This window comes from Amblyomma americanum, chromosome 1, assembly GCF_052857255.1.
Source record: "Amblyomma americanum isolate KBUSLIRL-KWMA chromosome 1, ASM5285725v1, whole genome shotgun sequence".
Taxonomy (NCBI): Eukaryota; Metazoa; Arthropoda; class Arachnida; order Ixodida; family Ixodidae; genus Amblyomma; species Amblyomma americanum.
The window spans coordinates 6,020,838-6,045,207 of record NC_135497.1 but is presented as its reverse complement, the minus strand read 5'-3'; the positions used below and the strand labels follow the sequence as shown (position 1 = coordinate 6,045,207).

The window sequence follows — 24,370 nt, the reverse complement described above, 5'->3', positions numbered from 1 at the left end:
AGAATGCTGGCGCCAAGTTCGTCTGCTCAACGACTGGCTTCGACTGAGCTGCTGCAATGTTGGAGGGTTTGGTTCTTCTGGATTGAAGTTCTTGCAGGGCTATCGAAGATCTGTACAGGCTGGCACAGAGTATTTGCGGTGCCACCTTCTTCAAAGCCTTCCCAAGACTGCAAAGAACAAGAAAGGTATGGTTCCTCTCGTGCTTCTCGGAGGTGCCTCTGTTCCACCAAAAATAGCCAAGGTCTTGGAGCGCGGGCCGAAGTTTGCGGTTGAGACTCGACTTGAGAAACACGACGTCCTTGCTTCTGTGCGCAGAATAGCCGAGAAGGCTCCAGATGAAGAAGAACGGGCGTGTTGCCTAGCTGAAGGTGTTCATGCTGTGTGCAGCAGCTATTCCGCAAAGCAAACCGTGAAGGCAATTCTGCGTAACGTTGCTGATTTCTTCAGTGGGTCAGACTTGGCCTTGTTGCAAGCTGATAAAGAGGGAGCCTTCACCGTTATGCCTTGTCAGATGTTCGGTGAAAAGGCCTTGACGGCGGTGCTGAAGAATGTGTAAGCAGAAACCGCAGAAGTTAAAGGCTAGGGCTGTGGCGTTGCTGCGTGATCTGAACATTGAGAAGCTGATGAAAGCCGTGAAGGAATGCAAGTCAGATACGCTGAATGTATTTTTCACAGTGAAAACACAGAAACCCCAGAACCCTTTCAGGGCCATTATCACAGAGAGAGACTGCTGGCAGGCACTAGTTAGCAAATATCTTCAGAGTCACCTGAGCACGCTTGTGATTGATGATCCTTTTAAGCTTGACAGTTCCGATACCCTGGTAAATCAACTTCGAGAGGACGCTGCAAGATATAACTGTGGGTTTTCGGTGGACATTGAGGAATTGTTTTATACGATGCCGCACTAGGAACTTTTCTTGGCCGTCCGTGAGTGCATAGAAGAAACTGGCGCAGTGGCTTTTCAAAACTTATGTGGTGTTTCACTGGGTGGCTTTTTGGAGTTATTGAGCGTGTACTTGAATTCGATGGTAGTCAGGTTTGAGAATGGGCACTATGTTCAAAAACGCAGGATATGTACTGGCTCTTGTGTCGCGCCAGTTTTATGCGAGATATTTTTAGCTAAATTTGATCGAGACTTGAAGGCTGATCTTGACATCCAAAGCATTGTTGGTATTTTTAGGTATGTTGACGATTTTCTAGTCCTCCTACAACTAGATATGAACAATGACGTTTCTACGGCTGCTGACTCAGTCTTGGGGAAGCTTTTTGCTTGCTCCAAGACTCTGAATTTTACCCTTGAACTACCACAGGCCAACTGTCTGCAATTTTTAGATCTAAAATTATTTTTCAGTATTGACAAACACCTTTGTTGGGCTTATATGCCGCGTTCAAAGAAAGCATTGTTGCCATATGACTCATCTCATTCTAAGCTCGCTAAACGTGGCATTGTGTCTGCTTGTCTTAGATCAGCCCTTTCAAAGTCATGCACGCATAGGGTCGAATCCAGTTTTGACCACCAGGTCGAACGTTTGGAGCACGCCGGATTCCCGAGACCGGTAATAGGTTCTGTGGTGGAGTCGATGCTCAAACAATTTAGTAAGCTTGAGATGCCCGTCGATGTTCCTCACCCCACGCTGGCAAGAGAAAAAGACCTTTTCAAGTCATTCCTTATGTTCACAAGCTATCGCACAATGTCAAGAGGATGGCTAATAAGTTCAGAGTTGATGTCGTTTTTACAGCCCCCTTAAAATTGTCCCGCCTGTGCGCCATGACCAGCAGGTGCCAAAGCAAAAGGGCAAAGAACAAATGTGTAATCAAACACCAAACGCAGTTTGTGCCTTGTACTGTTGGTGTGGTGTATAAAATTCCGCTCAGCTGTGGGTCTGTGTACATAGGCCAGACAGGGCGCTGTCTCAATGACAGGCTCAGAGAGCATGCCAATTCTCTGGGCGCAAGTGGCGGCTCGAACCTGTCTTTGCATTGCCTCAAATGCGAACACTATACTAACAGGAATAAGAAGAAGAAACAGCAGTGCCGTCCTTTCCTCCGTTCCACTGTTGTTATCGGGCGAGTTTCCGATAGGATGGCCCGGGAAATTGTAGGGGCCCTTAAAATTAGCACCACGGAAGGCTGCGTGAGTAAGGCTTCGGTGGCCCTTCTCAAAAAAGAACTCGCCTTTCTCCGCAATGGATAGCCTGCTTTTGTTGTTCAAATCCGATTAGTTCTGATAAGATTCTGCATGTGCCTATTCATGATGCAATTTTTACTGTATCTATGAGCGTGCTCTTTTGTTCCCACACGTGATGTTCTGAATTTTGTACGCTTGCGCCCTCTCTGCTTCTTAAGGCGGTGTACCTTTTCTGAAAATACAGTTGCAAGTTTGCGCTCATGTGTGTGTGTGCGTGTTTCTCCCTCCCGTCCTGTGTTATTCTGCGCAAAGTTTTTAATTATGTCGCTACACCAACTGGCCCAACGTTCTACCCTATTAAGATCCATTAGAGCCTTTAGAATCCGCCACGTTTTAGCCGTGCTGAGTGTTCCATTCAGCGAAGTGCTGAACTGTTGCCACCCTTGCCTGGCTAAGTGTGTTGCATACTCTTCTGCTTGGGATGTTACCTTAGCTATCTTTTTCTTTAGCTTCCTATTAAATTTCTGTTTCTTCCACGTCTTAGTAAGACCGCGTCTTGCCTCCCATAGCCTGAGTAGCCGCTTGTCCACCTCTGGTGCTTCTTCTGTACGATCTACCTCCTTGGTATACATTTTCTGTGTTTGGTCAAGTTGTTGGCACCACTCTCCTATCGAGGTGATGTTGCCCTCTAGTTGCCGGCAGTGGTGCCTAAAGGCGTCCCAGTCCGTGAGGCGGGCCATGCCAATTTTTCTCTTGACGTTATCTGCTGCGGTGCTTATTCTTATGATGTGATGGTCGCTGCCAAGGTTTTCTAGCAGATTCTCCCATTCCGCTTGTTTTGCTCCTTTGACAAAGGTTAGGTCGGGACACATGTCTGGGCTGACACTGTTACCCTGCCTAGTTGGTTGATTTTCGTCTGTGAGGAGCTCGCATCTGATGCTTTCTGCAGCTACGCAGATATTACGACCCTTCTTTTCATCTTTGGGGTAGCCCCAGCTCAGGCTCTTAGCGTTAAAGTCTCCCGCTATAACTAGGGCGTTCTGCCCGGCAAGCCTGCTCGCCCCGGCGAAGAGCTTTATAAAGTCCGCTTTCTTCTGCCTTGGGGGACTATATAGGTTTACTATGAAGGTACTCCTAGCGTTTCTTTTCTTTTTAGGTATAACTTCTGTCATTACGTGTTCAATCTGTGTATCCTCGATCACGTCATGGGCTATGGCTACAATTTTGTTGCTTACGAGGGTTGCGGTTCGTCCGCTCTCCTGGCACTTATAGCCCCGCAACGTGGGTGTGCAATTAGTTTCTTGAAGCACGATTATATCTGGTGGTATGTTTTTGGTGTAAATGAACTGCTGCAGGAGTCCTTGCTTGCACCTGAAGCCCTTGCAGTTCCATTGCCAAATCTCTAATTGGTTTTGTCCTGCCATGTTGCTGAGTTACTAGCGTTTGTCCCTTGGGTTTCTTGTCCAAATCTTTCGTTATATAGCCTATCTCTGGCATCATTAATGGTTTTCTGGGTGTTTTGGCTCTTCACGTAGTTTCTGAAGGCCTGATCTTGCAGTGCTGCCTTCTGCTGCATCTGCTGCATTTGAGTTTGTATGGCTGCCATGAAGTTGCGTACTTCATCTTTAAAGCTCTGCTCTTCTGAATGTTGCTGTTGTGCGGGCTGCTCGGTTGGCGGCGGTGGAAACCTGATAGGCGAACACCCTGCCTGCCTTTGCCATTGCAGCTCCCCGATTGGGTCGTCAATTCTTTTCCTAAGCTGGCGCGTCTCCTCACGGCTGAGTTCTAACTCTCGTTTTAACACTTTGTTTTCTTCTATGATTCTATCATAGTTTGCCTGCATGTTGTTGTTGTGATTTTTGTTGTTTTGCCCCGAGTGCGGGACTAGCGATTTGGGAGGGCCCGCTCCCCAGCTCACCTTGGCTCCACTGCTCTTCTTCTGCGGTTGTTGCTGCTGCCCCTGCTGCTGGCCCGGACCGCCGGCCTGCTTCGCCAAGGGAGGGTAGGATTCGTCCCTGATGGCGCCTCGACTCTGGCTGCTGCCCCGGTTACGGCTCCAGCTCCGTGATTTGTGTCTGCTGCCGTTGCTGCCCTGGCCCTGGTCCGAGTCTTCCTCCCTGAACCAACGTGGCCTCCGTGCTCGGCTCCGACTGCGTCGCTGGCCTTTCTGGGTTGGTCTTCCTCGCAGCTCCTCTGCTGTTTTGAGGGGCTGCTTACAGTCCCGGGTGCCTGTCACGTGGTCGTTCCCACAGATAAGGCACCTGGGTGAAATATGGTGAAATGATATGGTGAAATGATATGGTGTACCCAATAGAGCTGCAAAACGTAAACTTTTATTTCTGAAAACATGAGTACAATTAGTATCACTGGTTATAAAACCAAGTCACTCAGATAAGTTATTGTCGCTGTTCAGCATTTCACTACACACACATAAATACTCCCAAAAATATTTAAATGTAAAACTGCCATGATCACTTGTGCTGTGTAAGAATGCAGTTACAAAGTTTAAGGACTAGAAGATGGAGTAAAAATATTGCACTGAAAATAGAAAGCTTGATTTGTTGGCGCACTGAGCGCCGACTTACAAGAGCCCTCTTTGCATGTGAGTGGAAACAAAATAAATTATGCTAAAATGTATATAAGGTTTGGGATGAGAAATTTGAAATAAAAGTATTCCATCTTCGGTATGAGCTCAGTCAAAAATGCTTCATCCCTCTTTACTGCTACAATCACAGATTGCTGAGGAGTGAAAACATAGAGCAGTGCCTTATTTAAGTTCAAAACATACAGTTGTACCTGGATTTGGGTGTAGTATTGGTGGCTAGATCTAAGCTCAATTTGGTCGCTTCGGAATTCCAGGTAGGGCAGTTTTATAGACCTTTCATCATAGTTGATGAATGGCGTATTTTTATATTTAAATGGGCACTTTATATTCACGAGTACTGTCATTCTCAAGCTTCACAAGTCCATCAGGGCTACAACACAGCCATGACTGCTTAGGCAGCACTACCAACCCTGTCGGGAAAGGCAAGGAATTAAAAATGATTTTGTGAAATAATAGGTTCTTCGCAAGGCAGAAGCACATATTATGCGCATTAGAAAAGCAAACAAACAAAATCGCACCTGAAATATGCGTCTCAAGCCGCCGCTCCAGCACCTCTCGCGCTCTGGCTTCCGCATTGATACTTGTTGAATGTTCAAGTTTTCCATTTAATTCATCCATATGTCAATCACTTGATTTCAATGAACCTCATTTGTGCTTCAACTCTGCCTTCAACACATCTCATATTTGACCTGAGAGCATGCCATTGTCATGAGCTTTGCATCATGGTGTGCAAGATAGAAGTTAGATCTTACCGTAACACATAGCAGCGTTCTTGAATGAGCGTGCAGTCCTTAGTTGTTCAGCAGCTTTCTGGTAGCCATCTTCACCACTTTTGGTGTGTACACAATGTGCTTTGGCGCTGCTAATCTGATATCTGAGTTCCTGAAGCCACCTGCACGTTTTAAACGAATGATTTGGGATCAGCTGAAAGATTGCGTTCACTACCATTATAACTTACCGTGGACACTTTGCTTGGCCTTGTGTTAGGACAGACAGTTTACAGGGACTGCAAGAGAGGACCACATCGGTTTGGTACCTAGCAGCCTCTAAGCTATTCATCTCTATTGCAAGGTCCCTGCACATGATTGTTTTTTTTTTGTTAAACTGTTGTCGACAACTTTCAGGCAGTGGCACACAGGCCGCCGTGCCGTTAATTTCAGCAGGTCTTCCAAAATTTCTTCATCTGCCACCTTCGATGCTTGATCGACAATTTTGTTAAGCACGTCCTGGTACACCAAGCTTTCCGCATTCATTTGTCCCATCTCCAAAATTTCCTTCATCGAACTCAGTACGTCTGGGTAGTTGAATAGAATGGACGGAGATGCAGGCTGTGTGTTGGTCGAATTGCTCTCTTGACCTGTTATGCAAAAAGGGATATAGACAACGTGGTTAAACACGTTCTGAACAGAGAAGGGCAACTTAATTTTAGTATAAATGAAAGCTGTTTGGACATCCAGCGCGGCAAGATGCTAAATAATTGCAAGGCTTTAACGTTTCTGTTTGCTTCATATACTAAGAGAAGCATGCGCACACAACTGAAAGTGCAGGAAATAACCTTAGACAAAATGCAATTGCGCTGAGACTCACTGGGAAAGAATGCCATCAAGTCTTGGTTCCGTGGCCTCTGGGGTTTCATGCTCGGTTTGCCCCACTGTTGAGGCTGGCTGGTGCAGGAAGTTTTCTCGTAGCGGTTGATGTAAAAACACACCGCGTCGGCATGCTTGCATTGCGCTGAAATGCCCGGTTTACAAGTGCAGCGGCCGTCCTTTATGCGAAGCTCCTGCTTTGCATGCAGTGACCAAGTTAGCTGTGGTGAAAAAAAGAAAGTGCCGCTTAAATTAACGCAGTCAACAGTGACTGGATCACTGTTCACAAGTCGAAAACAGCCTTCAGTCGCAATGTGACTCCTCCGCAGAAAATGATGACACGAATTCATGCAATGTTTTGAGCTGCCTCCCCGCCGCGACGACTCAATGATTAGTGCCCTCGGCTACTGACCCCGAGGGCGCGGGTTCGATTCCGGCTGCGGCAGCCGCGTTTGCTTCGCCGAAGTCCACATCCATGCAGGCTTAAAAGATGGCGGAGCTGATACTAGTACGCGGATGAGCGAGTCGTGCTCTTGCGGGCGTCGGACTGTACACGGAGTATAGGAAAGGAAAAATGTGAGTCATTCCATTATGTTATTTGGTATGCAAACTAGTGGCTAATTAATCTTCGTGGACGTGCGATTCCTAGCAGTGAATCACGCAGGAGAAAATCGTGCAGTTGAGAGCTTTGCTACAGCAGCGGACGCTGTAGGTCTGCTTACGTGAATTAGCACCTTGATTTTAGAGAATACTCGTCGCTGTCGTTGGTTTCCTTGACGGGCGTTAAGACGGCTGCCGTGACGGTTAACAAATGTGTTCTTCTGTTGCTGTATTAGGTGCATCAACTCTTCCGCGTGCATTCCTTTTTATCTCTACACTCTCAGAACAAATACACCGGCATGTTGCGAATTGATTTTAGTCTTTGCAGGATTAAAGATCGCTGCTGTATTTAGGTCTCTCGCTGTCTCCGAGTGCCACGTACGGCAGACAGCAGGTTTAATGTCACTTATGTGTTTTCCTGTTGCAGTGTATATTAGCCGTATCGCATTTCGCGCATATTGATTACAGTCTTTTGTATTCTTTCTTATGTTTACAGGACCGTCTGGACGAGCACGTTCGAGGAGCATGTACAGTTTAGCATCAATAATAAAAGAATAATCGCATATCTCTTTAGCGACGTCTTCGGAGAGCGGCCCCGTCTGCTACAAGTATCAAGGTAGGTAGACTGACCGATAGGCACAACCACCAGTCCGGTTTACGCGCAAAGTCATTGCAGAAGAAATGTGCAAACTGTTGAAAACACGTTTTTAATTACCGTTATTGCTCAGTTTGTGAAAAATAGTAGTACAACTGTTCATAAGCTTTAGTTACAAGGCGTGAGCAGTAGACAAGTTCCCAGGGGGGTAAAGCGCGGTGATACATGTCCATGTATTGGAAGTTGTCTACTGCTCACGCCGCCTCGCGGCATAATAATGTAACTAAAGCTTATGAACAGTTGTACTACTATTTTTCACAAACTGAGCAATAACGATAATTAAAAACGTGTTTTCAACAAGTTTACACATTTATTCTGCAATGACTTTGCGCGTAAACCGGACTGGTGGATGTGCCTATCGGTCAGTCTACTTGTAGCAGACGGGGCCGCACTCCGAAGACGACGCTAAAGAGATATGCGATTATTCTTTTATTATTGATGCTAAACTGTACATGCTCCTCGAACGTGCTCGTCCAGACGGTCCTGTAAACATAAAAAAGAATACGAAAGACTGTAATCAATATGCGCGAAATGCGATACGGCTAATATACACTGCAACAGGAAAACACATACGTGACATTAAACCTGCTGCCTGCCGTACGTGGCACCCGGAGACAGCGAGACACCTAGATACAGCAGCGATCTTTAATCCTGCAAAGACTAAAATCAATTCGCAACATGCCGGTGTATTTGTTCTGAGAGTGTAGAGATAAAAATGAATGCACGCGAAATAGTTGATGCAACTAATACAGCAACAGGAGAACACATTTGTTAACCGTCACGCCAGCCGTCTTAACGCCCGTCGAGGAAACCAACGACAGCGACGAGTATTCTCTAAAATCAAGGTGCTAATTCACGCAAGCAGACCTACAGCGTCCGCTGCTGTAGCAAAGCTCTCAACTGCACGATTTTCTCCTGCGTGATTCACTGCTAGGAATCGCACGTCCACGAAGATTAATTAGCCACTAGTTTGCGTACCAAATAACATAATGGAATGACACATTTTTACGCCCGCAAGAGCACGACTCGCTCATCCGCGTACATCAGCTCCGCCATCTTTAGACAGCAAGTTAGCCTGCATCGATGTGGACTTCGGCGAAGCAGTCTTATGAGACTGCTTCGCCGAGAAATGGAACGCGTCCCAAGATGGCGGCTGTCCGGCTAGACGTCTAAGTAGCCGTCTACTTGGGAGTATTGGAACGCAGCCATGGTGGCTAGAGCCACCATAGCGGTGAGGAGGTTGTCATGCGTTCCGGGTTGTCATACCATAGCCTCCTCTTTAGAGGAGGCTATGGTCATACAATGGGCAGCGCCTTCTTGATACTCCCATAGTTGCCGGTACTTATTAGTTGTTTGCGCTACTGAAAATTAAGCGAATATTTTCAATATAGCTACACAGAACCCATTAAAAATAGACCTCTAAAACTTTAAACATCCAAGAAGATGTTTGAGCATTACACCAAACTCTTTTTGTTGTTTCAAAATTTGAAATATGCGAACGTGTTCAAGAAAACTTGGGAAAGTTCCGTTTTCGTTTCGTCTGCTCTAGCAGCTGTAGGTTACCGACCTATGCTAGTTTATTACTACTTACGGCGTAGACCGCAGGACAGAATTAAGATACGGCAGTTTCATACGCCCAGTCCGCTCTGCATTACACACCTCTCCACCCCATGTGTCTGCTCAAGGCACTCGCTTGCATTGTCCACTGAGAGCGGTCTCACTCTTTTTCGACCGTGCGTTCTAGCCACTCTTCGCACTTTGGACTCATTCACTCCCGCCGCTCGGTTCGCAGTCTTTCACTGCTGGTGTTGGTTTTGGATGTCTGATTCGGTGCCGGGAAAGCGCTGCACACGCAAGTCGTTTCCCGTGCGCACGTTGGCCGATCGTATCTCTTGCGCGCACGGCGGTCGATCGATCGCACAGAAGAATCTGGACTCTGGACCCGTCGGCAGCGTTCAGAGCGACACCCGAAACTACCATAGAGGCCGGGCGAGTAAGTCCGCCTTCGCTCAAAAGCATAAGAACAAAGATAACAAACAAGATAATATAGAGAACACAACCGTCCGGTTATACACGCTCGCCTGTCAGTTGCTCAGTAGATGCCGTAAGCACGCAGCGCGCTGTGGCTCCGCGCCTCGCGATCTACCGCTTTGTCTCGCTCGTGCACAGAGTTTCCGCAGAATACCGCCATCGTGCTTTATGTGTGAGTACTGTTATTCTCTGAAAAATTCATAACGGCACTGTCGCGTGTATTTTTTTTAAAGATTTTCCGCTGCAGTGATGAGCAAGGGCACAAAAACGTTGACCGCTTGGCCATACAGTCCTTCCAGCAGTTCTGCCAACGACATGAGCAGAGCTTGAAGGAAGTAGAACATTACAAACAGAGCCCAGCACATGTAATTGGAGTGATCAAGTTCGTTTTGAAGAAATATGTGACACTCAGACTGAGAGAGGAGGCTAGAAGGATAACAGAGAAGGCAAGAGGGGCATATGTTAGAGCACTGCTTACAAAGCAAATCTTGTTTCAGCATCAATAAAAACCATTTCCAATTGCACTAATCAACTTAGCGACATATACATGAAGGAATCCAAAGTTAATAAACTGTCAGTGTATATATCATAATGAGCCCCTCGATTATCTCCCTTTGTCTGCACCGCAACTTAATGACAATTATTTAGTGCAAAGCAAGGAATGAAGGAAACAGGAATAAACTAATAATAATAAATTATTACAAGCCAAAGTCGCACTTGGGTTATGCAGCACGCTGCAGAAGAGGATTCTTCAATAATTTTGATACCTGGGGGTCTTACACACGCCGAAAATTTATTACAAAATACAGAGTACCAGCTGTTCCAACTAGCCGCATTGCATATTCTCTTAAATACTCCTGATTTTACATTATCAAAAGTTGGCGTTCAACAACTGTTGATACAGCGACAGTAGTGGGGTAGCATCACCAGTGCATTGTAGGAATGAACCTGGCCAATGTGCATGTTTATAAAGTAGCATCGCAGTGTGAAATTCAGGACTGCATTCCATTACCTTGCAAAGATCTCTTGTTGCGCCTTATGTCAGATAAATGGCAATGATGCATGACACGCGAGGTAAATATGTCTGTTGATTGTAGTAGAAGAAATAAGAATCCTTTTGTTGAAGTTCCTTAAAACACACCTTATATGTGTAATGCAACAACTCTTCACCAGTGCAATGTTCAGTGCAGAAAATGTTTCCGAAGCTAAGATCACTGAAGTGCTCAGCAGGTACTCAAACATTTATTCGCGTTAAAGGAATCTAAATGCAAAGCAGTTGCACATTTCAGCTTTTACACAGATGCTCATGTGCATTTCTGAAGGTTCTATTTTTTTGGTTTTGTGGGGTTTCACATCCCAGAGTGGCACAGTCTATGAGGGATGCTATTTCTGAAGGGATCTGCACCAGATGCACAGTCCTGCTATAGATAACAAGTATGATGAAGAGTGACATCGAACATTTATTCGAACATTGTTCATGCAAAATCACTGTATTGATACTATGTTGAACATGTGTTTTTTTCCAAGTTTCCCTTAGTACTGCATCAAGGCTGCCCTATTAGGTGTTCAACAAATGAGAGCAGAGGTCTTGATACTGTTTCTATTTTTTTTTCAAGTGCATTCTTTGAGTGTGTGAAAATATGTGCAAAGTATTGAATGCTATATTGTGTATGACTGATACATTATTTACAAGCTATGATACTTTTATTTGTCTAGTGTGTACAACAGTACCATCAGTGAATTTATGGCAGAAATAAAAAGCAGGCATTCACAAACATAACTGCTGAAGTTAAATGACTGTCAACTATCAAACCAGCTGTAACTTTGCAGTGGCAGGTTGCATAATAATCTCACATGCTTGTAATTGTGCAGATACACTGATTGTCAATTTTTTGTTTTACAGAATATGGCCTGAATTTTTAATATTTCCAAAGCTGTACGCAAGCAAACCGCATTCCAACGTTTCTCTTTACTACCATCACCTTGCACAATACTCTGTTAGTGCTCTCCGAGTGCGACTTATCCCACATGTCTCTTGCATAAAGTTCTTCCGTGTATGTACGCTTTGGTGCTTCGTTGCAAGCAGATTAAACCTTTCGGAACGGAGTCTGTTACAGATCATCCGTTGTATTCAAACAGAATTCTCATCTTAACAGGCAGCGGTACAGAAGGCATGCGCTGCACTCTGCGCGAGTGTCGTCTCCCTTCTGCCTCGTCTCCTGTATGGAACACCAACGAGACCTGACCGCCGGAGAAGACAGGAGGTGGCGATGGTGCACACTTTACTAAAGGGACTCCAGGTTACGCCAAAAGGCATGGGTCATGCACAATACCCCGTACATCAAAACAAACCTTGCTGAACCTCGCCAACCATCCTCGTTGATCTCGGCTCAAACAAACACAAATCATACGTAATGAGCGGCACAAGATTCGCCACCACCTGGAAGTATCTTCGTGCGCGCACCATCGCGAACATTTTGCGCATGAGCTAGAAAGGAATTCAACACAGCACGTAAGCAAGCCGCAGCACCATTCCTCGTACAACTTTTTGACGCGCACTACGAAGCGTGCGTCCATGCTGGGGGAAGTTGTGAGGTTGCCAGATTAGTACGCTGCAAACTGCCGTTAAACCTGGTCTAGGTCGCCTGGACCATGCAGGGAACCATGAGCGGAGTAACAAGATGACTGTCGTCCACGGTTATAAAAAAAAGTGGAGAGGGTTTACATGGGAGTGCTGCCGCCGCTTTCACTCTAGTGTTGGTAGTAGTAGCTCTATGCAAGTTCCAATACATGGACATAGACTGCTTAGACGTCACACTAGACCTCCTTGCCTTCTTTTTTTTTCTTTTCCCCTCTATTTTTGAAGTCTAGAGTCTGACGGAAACCCGTCTGGTCGGGATGGTACATGACGAAAGAAGAAGGCGCCGACCAAAAGAAAAGATAGGATGACGTTTCGGCTCCCCCACGGGATCCTTGTTCACAATGAGGCATAACGTAGCTTCGTCCTTTATTTATACACTCCGCCTCCTCGCCTAGTTGTTCTCCTCTTTCACAGCCGTTCCGCTCTTCGCTCAATTCCTTTTTTTTTTAACCTCCCGCCTCGCCATTGAGCTTACAGCGGTATCTTCGCGTGCGCGGGGCGGCCATTTTGCCGTGCAGCGGCTCGGGCATAGAAAGCGTGGTCCAGCGTCTTGTGTGCGCTTATTTTGGAGCATTTCTGCAGCCGCAGAGCCCCGTTCATTAACCGCTGCAGAGAAAGCGATTCGGGGACGTATTTTCGCCTTCGGAACGCGTTCGAATCGTGGTCCAACGTCTTGTGTGCGCTTGTTTTGGAGCGAAAACGCGACTCTGCGCCCATTTATGCAGCCACAGAGCCCAGTTCATTAACCGCTGGAGAGAAAGCGATTCGGGGACGCATTGTCGCCTTCGGTACGCGTTCGAATCGTGGTCCAACGCGCAGTAACGTGAGACAAACTACCCGTAGTCAAGTATTCGGGCCAAGCATACACCACGCGACAGAAAAAAAAACATGTCGCGTAGAGAAAGCTATTGCGGACGTACTTACGCCCGCGAAACAGGTACGAACCGTGGTCCCTCGTGTTCTGTGGTGTATCCAGCACGCGAATTACGCTCCTTTCGAGCAAAAAGCGCGATTCTGCGCGCATTTCTACAGCCGCAGATGCATACAAAGGAATACCGAGTTTTGGCGGGAAATGCGTCGCGAGGCTCACCGAACTCCCGGCGTAAAAAAAATGAAAAAACACAAACCCCGCCCTCCGAGACGGACCACTCAGGCCTGCGCGCAGAAAGTCACGTTGTTTTGCAAGGGCTCCTCTTCAGACCTCTCTCCGTCTTCTAGGCCTTCTTACGTTTGGAGACGCCAACATGCCAAGAATATTAAAGCCACTGGGAATCATCAATCTACCGAGGCTTCAAAGGGCCGTCGATGTGGTTGCAGCGCTACGAGTGCAGGTGGTGGCGTCTACAAGGGTCCTCCCCCCCCTGCTGTTTACGGGGTGAAACGGCTCCCCGCTGTCTGAGAACGGCTTTGGTGAACTTGTCTTTTGTTCTCAACTCCGGACCCACCCGGGACATTTTTCTCCCGGAGGGGACGGCGGGGGAGCCGGCGAGCGGCGGAACTGCAAATCAGCCGTGACAAATGCGGCCGGGTTTGACTAAGCCAACGTCTCCCTCGTGCTTCGAAAACAACTTCGACTTAGACTGTGCTTTCCCACACCCATACGTGAAAGCTTCTGCGAACTGCGGTGGGATCAATTCGCCCCCACACTACCGCTGTGAAGTGCAGGTGACTGACCTTCAACGCTCTCAATGGGACCCCCTTCGGGCTATTCATCACTGAAGCCTGGACGGCGCGGACACTAATCTGCCAGAAGTGGCAAGAGTGTGTGGCTGGGGGCGGACCCGGAAGACTGGACACGTGATCTACATCACAGTGATTCGACGCATTTTTAATGAACTAGATTCCCCAACTAGGAACCTGGGGACAGCGGACCCTATTTAAGCAGCGATCTGGCGTGTGTTCGCCAGCTCCCGATTCACTCTTTCAATCTTTGTATAAATGTAAATAAACCCTTCAGTCTCTTCTTCACCTCGAAGACCCTCTCATCTCTTCGTCAACCCCACTACAGCAGTCTCCCGATCCGGAACCCGGGGACACCGACCTTGGCGAGAGACGGCACAGGCAAACCAGGAGCCCGCATCTAACAACTGGTTGGCAGCGGTTGGATCGACCATGCGGCGTGGTGTTGCTTCCGTGGGTGAGTGCTTGAACTTTGCTTGAGATTCGCCAGGCTTCAATTGTTTGGGTTAATACATTGAACTGCTGGGAATCGAGGGAAGTTGTTCAGTGAGACAAGTGTGTGTAGCTCACGTCAACAGTTGTGCAGCAAAGTTCAAGGCTCGGAACAGTAAACATGGATCTAATGAAGTTGCTAAGGTCAGATTTGCTGTCATTGTGTGAAGAGTTGGGTGTAGATGTAGAGGAGAAGATGAAAAAGTCACACATTTGCACATTGCTCTTGGAAACGGCCAATGAAGAAACAGTTAGCGATACGTGGGAACTCCTCAAAGCGGAGCGAAAGAGAGAGGAAACTGAGCGAAAGAAAGAGGAAAATGAGCGCCAACGGCTAGCGGCCGAGCGAGAGGAACGGGAGCTCAGAAGGTTGCAGCTTGCGAATGACCAAAAGAAACTGGAATGTGAGAGTTCGAGAGGCATGGCTCCAGAGAGAGTGAGTCAGGCCGAATCGTTTCCTATGGACAGATTGATGCAGCCGTATAAGATTGGCGAGGATCTTGGTTATTACCTCGTGAATTTCGAGAGGACGTGTGAGAAACGGGGTTACGCTAAGGAGACCTGGCCACAAAAGCTACTAATGGTGTTACCCTGTGAGGCGGCCACTATAGTCGCGAGGCTTGACGCGAAAGATGCCGATGACTACGAGAAGGTGAAAGCGAGTTTGCTAAGAAAGTACCGACTTTCGGCAGAAGAATTCCGACAGCGGTTCAGAGGTGCCAGCAAGAGAAGCAGCGAGAGCTATGCAGAATTCGCATTCAGTTTGAAGGCCAACCTTACAGAGTGGTTGAAGGGCGCGGAGGCATATGGCACCAAAGATAAGGTTGTCGAATGTGTAGGCCTCGAGCAGTTCTATAACAGTATCCCTGAGGCCGTTAAGTTATGGGTGCAAGACAGAGAAAATGTGAGCACAGTGGAGAAAGCTGCAGAACTAGCGGACGAATATGCAACACGGAGAAAGCTGAGTTCCGAGTCAAGCGAGTCTGAAAAGAAAGCGTTCGGTTTAAGGAAGCGTTTCATTCCCAAAAATCGATCGCAATTTAGGAATCGCGAGACAGTTGAGGGCACTAAACAGGCCCCAGAAAAAACTGAGGATCGTGCCAAGCAGGCCGGAGCTCAGAAAGCATTGACGAAGCAGTTCGAGGCCAGGAAGCCGTTCCGTTGTTTCAACTGTCAGGAAACTGGACATATTGCAGCAAGGTGTACGAAGACGCGATTAGCTTTCTCATATGCCAACGACAGTGATGAGAATTTGGAACTTCTTCGTCCATATATTCACGAACTCCAAGTAAATGGAAAATCGTGCAGGGTCCTTCGGGACAGCGGGGCAACAATGGACATTGTTCACCCCTCATATGTCAAGGAGGAAGACATTACTGGGGAAGTAGCATGGATAAGACAGGTACTAGAAAATCAGAGTGTGTGCCTGCCTATGGCAAGGGTGGTGATTTCCGGCCCGTTCGGCGAGCTAGTGACAGAAGCCGCCGTCTCGTCGGCTGTTTCATTGCAGTACCCGTATCTATTCTCCAATAAGTCAAATCAGCTGCTTTGCGATCGAGGTCAGAAGCTGGCTGAGGGGACAGTGAAAGCCCTGACTAGGTCCAAATCACGCGAGCTTGCTTCCAAGCTTAGGTACAGCCAGGAATCAGAGGCAACTGGTGAGAGGGAGGGAATTCCCGAGATTGCGGAACCAAGCAAAGAAAATGCAGTTCGAGCACATGAACAGCAGCAGGAACCTGTTACCGAAGGTAGCCCCATCGATGCCAGCCTACAAGAAGCGTGCAGTCCAGACTCCATGTTATTGCCCACCTCCCTGTGCATGGATCGCTTGTTGCGCGTTGACAGAAACTCCTTAATCACAGAACAGGAAAGAGACCCTAGCTTGTCAAAGTTACACTTCATAGCCAAGGAGGGTATTGCTAGGCGTAACGTGACATTGCACCACAAAGGCGGATTGCTGTATCGCCATTACAGGGACAAAAAGGGGAAGACGCTTGATCAGCTGGTCGTGCTGAAAAGTACCGCTCTGACCTTTTAGGCCTCTGTCACGGAAACAGTTGGTCAGGGCACTTAGGTGTGAACAAAACGAAGGAAAGGCTGCTTGGGGAATACTACTGGCCGGGATGTTTCCGAGATGCTGAACGCTACGTGCAGTCATGCGACGCGTGTCAGCGCACCGGAAAACCAGGAGAAAGATGGAAGGCCCCGCTAAAGCTGGTGCCGCTTATCTCGGAGCCTTTTCGACGTCTGGTCATTGACACCGTCGGGCCACTACCCAGAACTAAGTCAGGCTATAAGTACGTACTCACTATGATATGCCCTGCTACCAAGTTCCCGGAGGCGGTGCCGCTAAAGGAGCTTAGCTCGGCAGAGATAGTGGACGGTCTCCTGTCCGTTTTCGCTCGAATTGGCTTTCCGGCAGAAATTCAGGCTGATCAGGGGACAGTTTTCACGAGCGCACTCACAACCACGTTCTTACAGAGGTGTGGGGTGAGGTTGATTCATAGCTCCGTTTACCACCCTCAATCGAACAGCGTCGAGAAGTGGCACTCAGTGCTCAAAAGAGTGCTACGTGCTTCCTGCTATGAGCACAAAGACGATTGGGAAAGTTGCCTCCCGGCAACGCTGTTCGCCCTGAGAACAGTACCGCACGAAGCGACGGGCTTCACTCCTGCAGAACTAGTGTACGGAAGGGCTCTTCGTTCCCCGCTTAGGATGCTTAGAGAAATGTGGGAGGGGACAGGAGAGAGTCAGTCAGTAGTGGAGTATGTGTTGCAGTTACTAAACCGACTGAGTGCCACACGAGAACTAGTGGATCGAAATCTCAAAACGGCTCAGGACACGGCGAAAAAGTACTACGACAAGAATGCTAGACTGAGAACCTTCAAGACGGGGGATCGTGTGCTTATTCTCAGGTCCGCACGCAAAAATAAGATGGAAGTTCACTGGGACGGGCCAGTGGAAGTTTTGGATCAGATTTCAGAAACCAACTACACTTTGAAAATGCCAGGGAGAGGACAGCAGATAAAGATCTATCACTGCAATTTAATGAAGCCCTATGTAGAAAGGAGCGGGGTTGTAAACATGGCCGTAAATATCCCCGAAGAGCTACAAACCGAAAACCCTGAGTGGAAAGGCAGCATAAAAGAAAATGCTACCAACAGCATAGAGGAAATCGTGTCCCGATCCGCGAGCACCATGGATCTAGAACCAAAGCAACTCCAAGAATTGAGGCAACTGCTGTGCGAATTCCGGGAGAGTTTTAGCGACCGGCCGGGGAAGACAAATCTCATCACGCATGAGATAGAGCTAACTTCGACCGATCCAGTAAGATCGAAAGCCTACAGAGTTTCTCCAAGGCAGAAAGAAATAATTGAGGCGGAGATAAAGCACATGCTGGAACTTGGCGTGATAGAGCCAGCAGAGAGCGACTACACCTCCCCGCTGATACTCGTGGAGGCACCAGGCAAAGATCCGCGACCCTGCGTGGACTACAGGAAGCTGAATACCATAACAAAGGACCAGCTGTACCCAATACCGAACATCGAAGAAAGGATCGAGACAGCGCGGCACAGTACATCTCCACCCTTGACCTGGTGAGAGGGTACTGGCAAGTCCCCCTCTCGGAAAGCGCGAGTCGGTATGCAGCATTTATTTCTCCCATGGGGGTATTCCGACCTTTGGTGCTCAGTTTTGGGCTAAAGAATGCACCTTTTAGCTTTTCAAAGCTAATGGACATCATCCTCAAGGACATGCAGGATTTCGCGCTGCCTTACCTTGACGATGTGGCCATTTTTTCTAACTCTTGGGAAGACCATGTTTCCCATCTCAGGAGGGTACTGACGAGTTTGAGGGACGCTGGGCTAACCATTAAGGCCGAAAAATGTAGTTTTGGCTGCTCGCATGTCACCTATCTTGGTCATGTTGTCGGTAGAGGGACGAGGAGACCGTCAGACCTCAAGATAGCCCCTATCGCTGAATTCCCGCAGCCCCGAACTAAGACGGATGTACGGTCATTTCTCGGTCTGGTGGGGTACTACCAAAGGTACATACCCAACTATTCACAGCTAGCAAGTCCTTTGACCGATGCGCTTCGCAAAGAAAAGCCGAATAGCGTTATCTGGGACGCAGCAAAAGAAATTTCGTTTCAGAGCTTGAAGAGCGTGCTGGTTTCGCGGCCCGTGTTACGCGCGCCGGACTACAGCAAGGAATTCGTGGTCCAGTGTGACGCCAGCGACCGGGGTATGGGGGTCGTATTAAGCCAAGTCGGAGACGACAATGAGGAGCACCCTATCCTTTATGCCAGCAGGAAGTTAACCGTAAGGGAAGAAGCCTACAGCGCTTCGGAAAAGGAATGCGCTTGTCTGGTTTGGGCCGCACAGAAGCTAGCCTGTTATGTTTACGGGGCGAAATTTACTTTCGAGACAGATCATTGTCCGCTTACATGGCTGCGTCAAATGTCGCCCAAGAATGGCCGCTTGCTTCGATGGAGTCTAGCCCTCCAGCAATATAACTTTTCTGTGCGATACAAAAGGGGCAAATGTCATGGCAATGCCGACGGATTGAGCAGGTTATTCCCATAATTGAGGTATCCGTTCGGTGGCAATTCGGTGCCTTTTCGTATTTTTTTGGTACTAGTTAGCTTTGTTTTGGCGTGGACGGTCCTATTATCCTTTTTCTTTTGCTTCCAAATTTGCCACCTCTCTTCAAGCCGTGTTCGGCGAATCGGGCTTTGGCAGCGAATTTGGCAGACATGGAAGCTGTTCTTAGTAGCCGAGATTACTGCTGTCAGCTACAAAATTTTGTGCTTACGTTTACATTGACAATGCAGTAGTTTTGCAAAACAGCCTGGCGGCTCTCGGGTGAATTTCGTGCACTGCCTGGGGAGTGGCGCCATGTTGAGTGGCTGATTTCGACTAATGCCTCCGTTGTCCGAGGTTTAGGACTCTACTCTGTGCTTGCAGACAAGATGAAGAAGGGCCTCCCACGCTACAACTCAAGTCATCTCTCCTCGACCAGTGATTGTGACCACTGGCCGATCGAGATTGTCCTGGCCGCGGAGGAGCTGTTACGTTTGGAGACGCCAACATGCCAAGAATATTAAAGCCACTGGGAATCATCAATCTACCGAGGCTTCAAAGGGCCGTCGATGTGGTTGCAGCGCTACGAGTGCAGGTGGTGGCGTCTACAAGGGTCCTTCCCCCCCCCCCCCCCCCCTGCTGTTTACGGGGTGAAACGGCTCCCCGCTGTCTGAGAACGGCTTTGGTGAACTTGTCTTTTGTTCTCAACGCCGGACCCACCCGGGACATTTTTCTCCCGGAGGGGACGGCGGGGGAGCCGGCGAGCGGCGGAACTGCAAATCAGCCGTGACAAATGCGGCAGGGTTTGACTAAGCCAACGTCTCCCTCGTGCTTCGAAAACAACTTCGACTTTAGACTGTGCTTTCCCACACCCATACGTGAAAGCTTCTGCGAACTGCGGTGGGATCCATTCGCCCCACACTACCGCTGTGAAGTGCAGGTGACTGACCTTCAACGCTCTCAATGGGACCCCCTTCGGGCTATTCATCACTGAAGCCTGGACAGCGCGGACACTAATCTGCCAGAAGTGGCAAGAGTGTGTGGCTGGGGGCGGACCCGGAAGACTGGACACGTGATCTACATCACAGTGATTCGACGCATTTTTAATGAACTAGATTCCCCAACTAGGGACCTGGGGACAGCGGACCCTATTTAAGCAGCGATCTGGCGTGTGTTCGCCAGCTCCCGATTCACTCTTTCAATCTTTGTATAAATGTAAATAAACCCTTCAGTCTCTCCTTCACCTCGAAGACCCTCTCATCTCTTCGTCAACCCCACTACAGCAGTCTCCCGATCCGGAACCCGGGGACACCGACCTTGGCGAGAGACGGCACAGGCGAACCAGGAGCCCGCATCTAACAGCCTCAACCCTATAAGCGCTGCATTTTGTGAACTGCATTGTCTTCAGACTCTTTGGAAGTGGTTTCGGAGACTCATCCGTCACTGTTGCCATTTCCGTCTGTTGGGTACATTTTCCACAATGTCTTCTTTGGTCCGCTGGGATCCCGAATTCAGCAGCGAAATGGGCCGTATAGTGGCCTACGGCGGCGTGGTGGACCGTGGACCATGGGTCTTATGGAATGATTTGGGTGGCCACCAAGGAGTTGCGCCTCTTCAAGGTCGACCGGCGCGACGCGGCGACTCTCGGAGCCATCATCGCCGCCAACGTTCCGCCGGGGACCACCCATCGTCAGCGACGAGTGGGCGGCGCACCAGTGTGTGCCGGGGCTGCTCGACAGCAGCGGAGTCAACATGAACTTGACTCACCAGACAGTCAACCATTCGCAGTTTTTCGTTGACCCCGTTGCCGGCACTCGCACACAGAGCATCGAGAGCTCATGGCAGAAGGCCCGGCTCGTCAGAAGCGGTCGAAAGCTTACGCCGCAGCTGACGGAGACCTACCTGGGCTGGCTTTGGTGGCAGTCCACCAACGGGAGGCGGCGCTGCCATGACCCTTTCCTTCGGCTGATGGAGGCCATCGCCAAGCGCTACTCGATGTGAAGTGGACCCCCGTCATCTCTCTCTGCACTGCACGAGGCCCTCCGGGTCTCAAAGCTGCTTTGTCAGCTTTCTTTTTTCTTTTCACGGTCCCTCTGGGGGCCACCGAACGAGCCTTGGCAGAGCTAGCACGGTGCGTGCCACTGTCTCTCTCCCGAGTTCCCCTCTCTAAACCGAGTCTGCTATGTGCAGGAACCGGCGCTTGGACTGCTCTTGTTTTTTAATATAGAGTTCACCATCGCCACTGTGCACTCGGGTAATTTCTTTTGCATTGCCACACGCAAGTGCCCGTGTATAATGCTGAAGGACACTTGTAGGGGCAGGAAATGCGCCCGATTAAGACTGTTACGCGACAGAAAGCAGCGAAAGCGCGCCGTGGTAGAAACACGTGGACTAGATGCCCTCAAATCGGACTTGTCGTCCGACGGAGGACGATTATGGGGTTTCTTTGACGGCTGAACATGGTCATTTCACGAAGGAAATATTTTGTCAAAAATTGGGAACCGGAAAGACGTCGTTACTGTATATACGTTAACAATCGCTTTGTTTGCACGAAACAACCGCAAGGCCGTGTGAAAGGCACGCGCATGATTAAACTTTTACTCGTGTTATTGCGCGATAAATCCGCCCAAAGAGGAAAAAGGCGCGGGAAGTGCACTGCCGCGGACACGCCGCCGAAAGCGAGAGGAGTGGGTGGAAAGAAATTGGCTGTGCTTTAGCCTTGATTGAACCTGGAGTGACGCGAGAGCCAGATGTGGCCGAGTGGAACTCGCTCTGTCGAATTGCAAAGTCAGTCTTTCGCCGCTGCTTTTCGCAGGGCGTGCCTTCTTCATCTTCGTTCCTGGACGTGGATTCACTCTCTCCGCTCCGCCCCCCTCACTTGGCACGGCGCATGCGGACAGCTGTTGGCGCGCCGGCACCAGCAGCCCCCCACGTGACCAGCCGCGGAGCTCAAGGGGTGCCACGCTGAGCGGCCGAAGGCTCGAACAGCTGGCGGAGTGTAAAAGGAAAGAGGAGTGGGTGGGGGGGAGAGGAGGAGGGGCCGGAGCAGCGAGGAGGGTTATGGAACGCCAACGAGGACTCGCGTGCCGTCGGCTCGCGCGCGCCTCGGTACTGCAGTAAACAAGGCAGCTGAGGCGTGCTTTTTGAGAGCTGTAGAGAAGTTGGCGTTACGACCACTGGGAGTGAATAAAATTAAAAATTAACTTGGAGAGGTTTTTTACGGCACCCCGGGTGTTCTTGTCCAACAAAAATCCGTCTGTCGCCGTCCTGTTTTAAGTGATGCAAAATCTTAAATGGGAGCACAGTTGCATGACTGTGTTCGAAAAGTGTGGAAATGACGGGGCGCTTACATCGCACCACAGTGCAAGTTTATCGCCAAACAGAGCGGCTGCCAGTGATTAGTTGACCACAACAACGCGTTTTCCGGAAAGCCGATGCTGCAGTGATCACCCTTGAGATTACTGAGACACGTATGTCACTTGATTCATTTCACTTTTTTTTAATCGAAAAACATCATTATGCTAAGTAAAGCAGTTTTCGGATAGGCAGCACAACGACCACCCCAGCCAACGACAGCAGTGGGTGACGTATGTGGCACAGTTATGGCGTCGAACCTTTACCCATGACCTTCAGTTGACCTTTGACATAGGGGTGCCCTTTGGGTTGACCTTAAGAGCACCCGATGGGGTGATGTGAAGCCACGTGATGGGTAACCATGCGCGCAGAAGCTTTCCGCTGAATTCCAGGGTTATTCAAGTTAAGGCACTGCCAACTTTCCCCCTGAAAATTGTTGCTTGTGGTTTGGTTATTTTCGCGTTGAGGGCGCAATTCCGTCATTTAAGTGCGACGCAGCACTGAAAAAAAATCACACTTTCGAATAAATGCACGCCATAAAGAGAACTTGCGAAGAAGCCGCCTTGTGTTCACGATCAAAGGGACGGAGAAAAAAGACCTCAAGTGAATAGCAGGGCCGACTAGTAGTAGCCAAAAACGATGTAAATGCGTGGGAAGGCTTACTTACCACCAGTACGTCGGTGAGTACTTTGTATGTGTCAGTATTTGGCAACCTGCTTCGTGTATACTTGTTCGTATTGGAAGCTTCTCACTCATTCACGCACGAACCGGCAATTGACGAACACAGCCCTTCTACACCATCTACCAGAAATTGAGAGGAGGGGGAGGTATTCACTATACTCTTTTTAGGCTTGAGAATAGTTACCGAATATAAAGAAACTGGTCGCCGATGTACTTTCCAATGCGACGGTTATGCAGACGCATATCAGTATATTTCGATTTTCTAGCTCTCTCCGGCATAGCGAGAATGCTCTTTTCAATCCTCTGTATGTTGCCTTCGAAAACACTTGACAAGCTGCGACTGCAGTACACGAACAGAGGCACGCAAAAAACGGCACCATGTGACGTCACGAACCGACGAGTCAAGCGACGAAGATCATGACGTCGCATAATTAATGGTAATTAATATAATTAGGCAAAACTAAGATTAATCACTATAATTAGTGATGACATCATATGAGTGTGACGTCATACCAGGTCAAGTGACAGCTATGTAATGTGCCATCAGACCTAGTCACGTGACGACGCTGTAATATGACATCACACCTACTCACGTGATAACGGTGCAATTTCTCGTCGTACCAGGCCCCCATCTACCCCCTTCCACCCCCATTTCAAGATCCATATGGATCCCACTTTACTACACATGCGCGCATGACGCATTACAAAGAGTGCCCACAACCCGGTCCGCATTAATGACATTCGGATTGTCCAGCAGGTAAACGCGCCAGTTCTCATGTATGACATACTGCAAAGATCATGCAACGACACACGCCTTTGACTCTCGAGATGCTGGCGATGATGATGATGATGCTAACAGTGTATCCTTATGAGCGCGGGGAAGTGTGATATACCGCTACCAAATTAAAAGTTGCCAGATAATTGATTAAATATTGTACATTACCCAGCAACCGAAGACAATTATTGTGCGGGAAAATAGGAATACCTGCAGCTAATAGTTAGGGATGTTGATGTCCTGGGAGGTCAAGACCCTCCCTCATTTCAGCTACTTCCCTCCAGGTGGCGGTGGTAAGACTAAGAAGTATAGAGTCAGGTACCAGGAGATAGACACTTTGTGCATTGCGTGCGGAGAGGAGGAGGAAACGGCTGAACACTTGATACTTTTCTGTAAAGGGCTTCACCCTACAGTGGAAGGCAGCGGGGCTGACTTACCCAAGGCATTGGGGTTTAGGGATAGTGAAGGGAAAGTGGATTTTAAGAGGTTAGAAGTAACCAAGCGAAGGTTATCTGATTGGTGGCTAAAAGCAAGACAGGAGTAAAATTTCACAAGACATGGC

The 24,370-nt window shown here is 48.7% G+C and overlaps 2 protein-coding genes across 4 annotated transcripts in view; both read left to right on the top strand.

Annotated features, from left to right (window-relative positions):
* The window catches only part of LOC144109540 (uncharacterized), a 30,592-nt gene extending 7,704 nt beyond the window's left edge, over positions 1 to 22,888 (top strand). Inside the window, exons 2-3 of one of the 3 annotated variants that reach the window (XR_013309617.1) lie at positions 4,135 to 4,299; positions 21,814 to 22,888. Coding sequence is in view for 2 of the 3 variants with exons in the window: in XM_077642375.1 (XP_077498501.1) it covers positions 4,147 to 4,299; positions 21,814 to 21,966 (306 nt within the window). In the remaining variant the exon portion in view is untranslated. Of the gene's footprint in view, positions 1 to 4,005; positions 4,300 to 21,813 lie in introns of all 3 variants that reach the window. The other 2 variants (XM_077642375.1, XM_077642368.1) reach the window with 2 other exon arrangements.
* On the top strand, positions 13,699 to 20,999 carry LOC144113262 (uncharacterized). The gene is made up of 2 exons (XM_077646244.1): positions 13,699 to 16,251; positions 20,600 to 20,999. The coding sequence occupies exons 1-2, from the start codon at positions 14,540 to 14,542 to the stop codon at positions 20,997 to 20,999; spliced, it is 2,112 nt and encodes a 703-aa protein (XP_077502370.1). The 5' UTR covers positions 13,699 to 14,539.
* Positions 22,889 to 24,370: the final 1,482 nt, after the last annotated feature.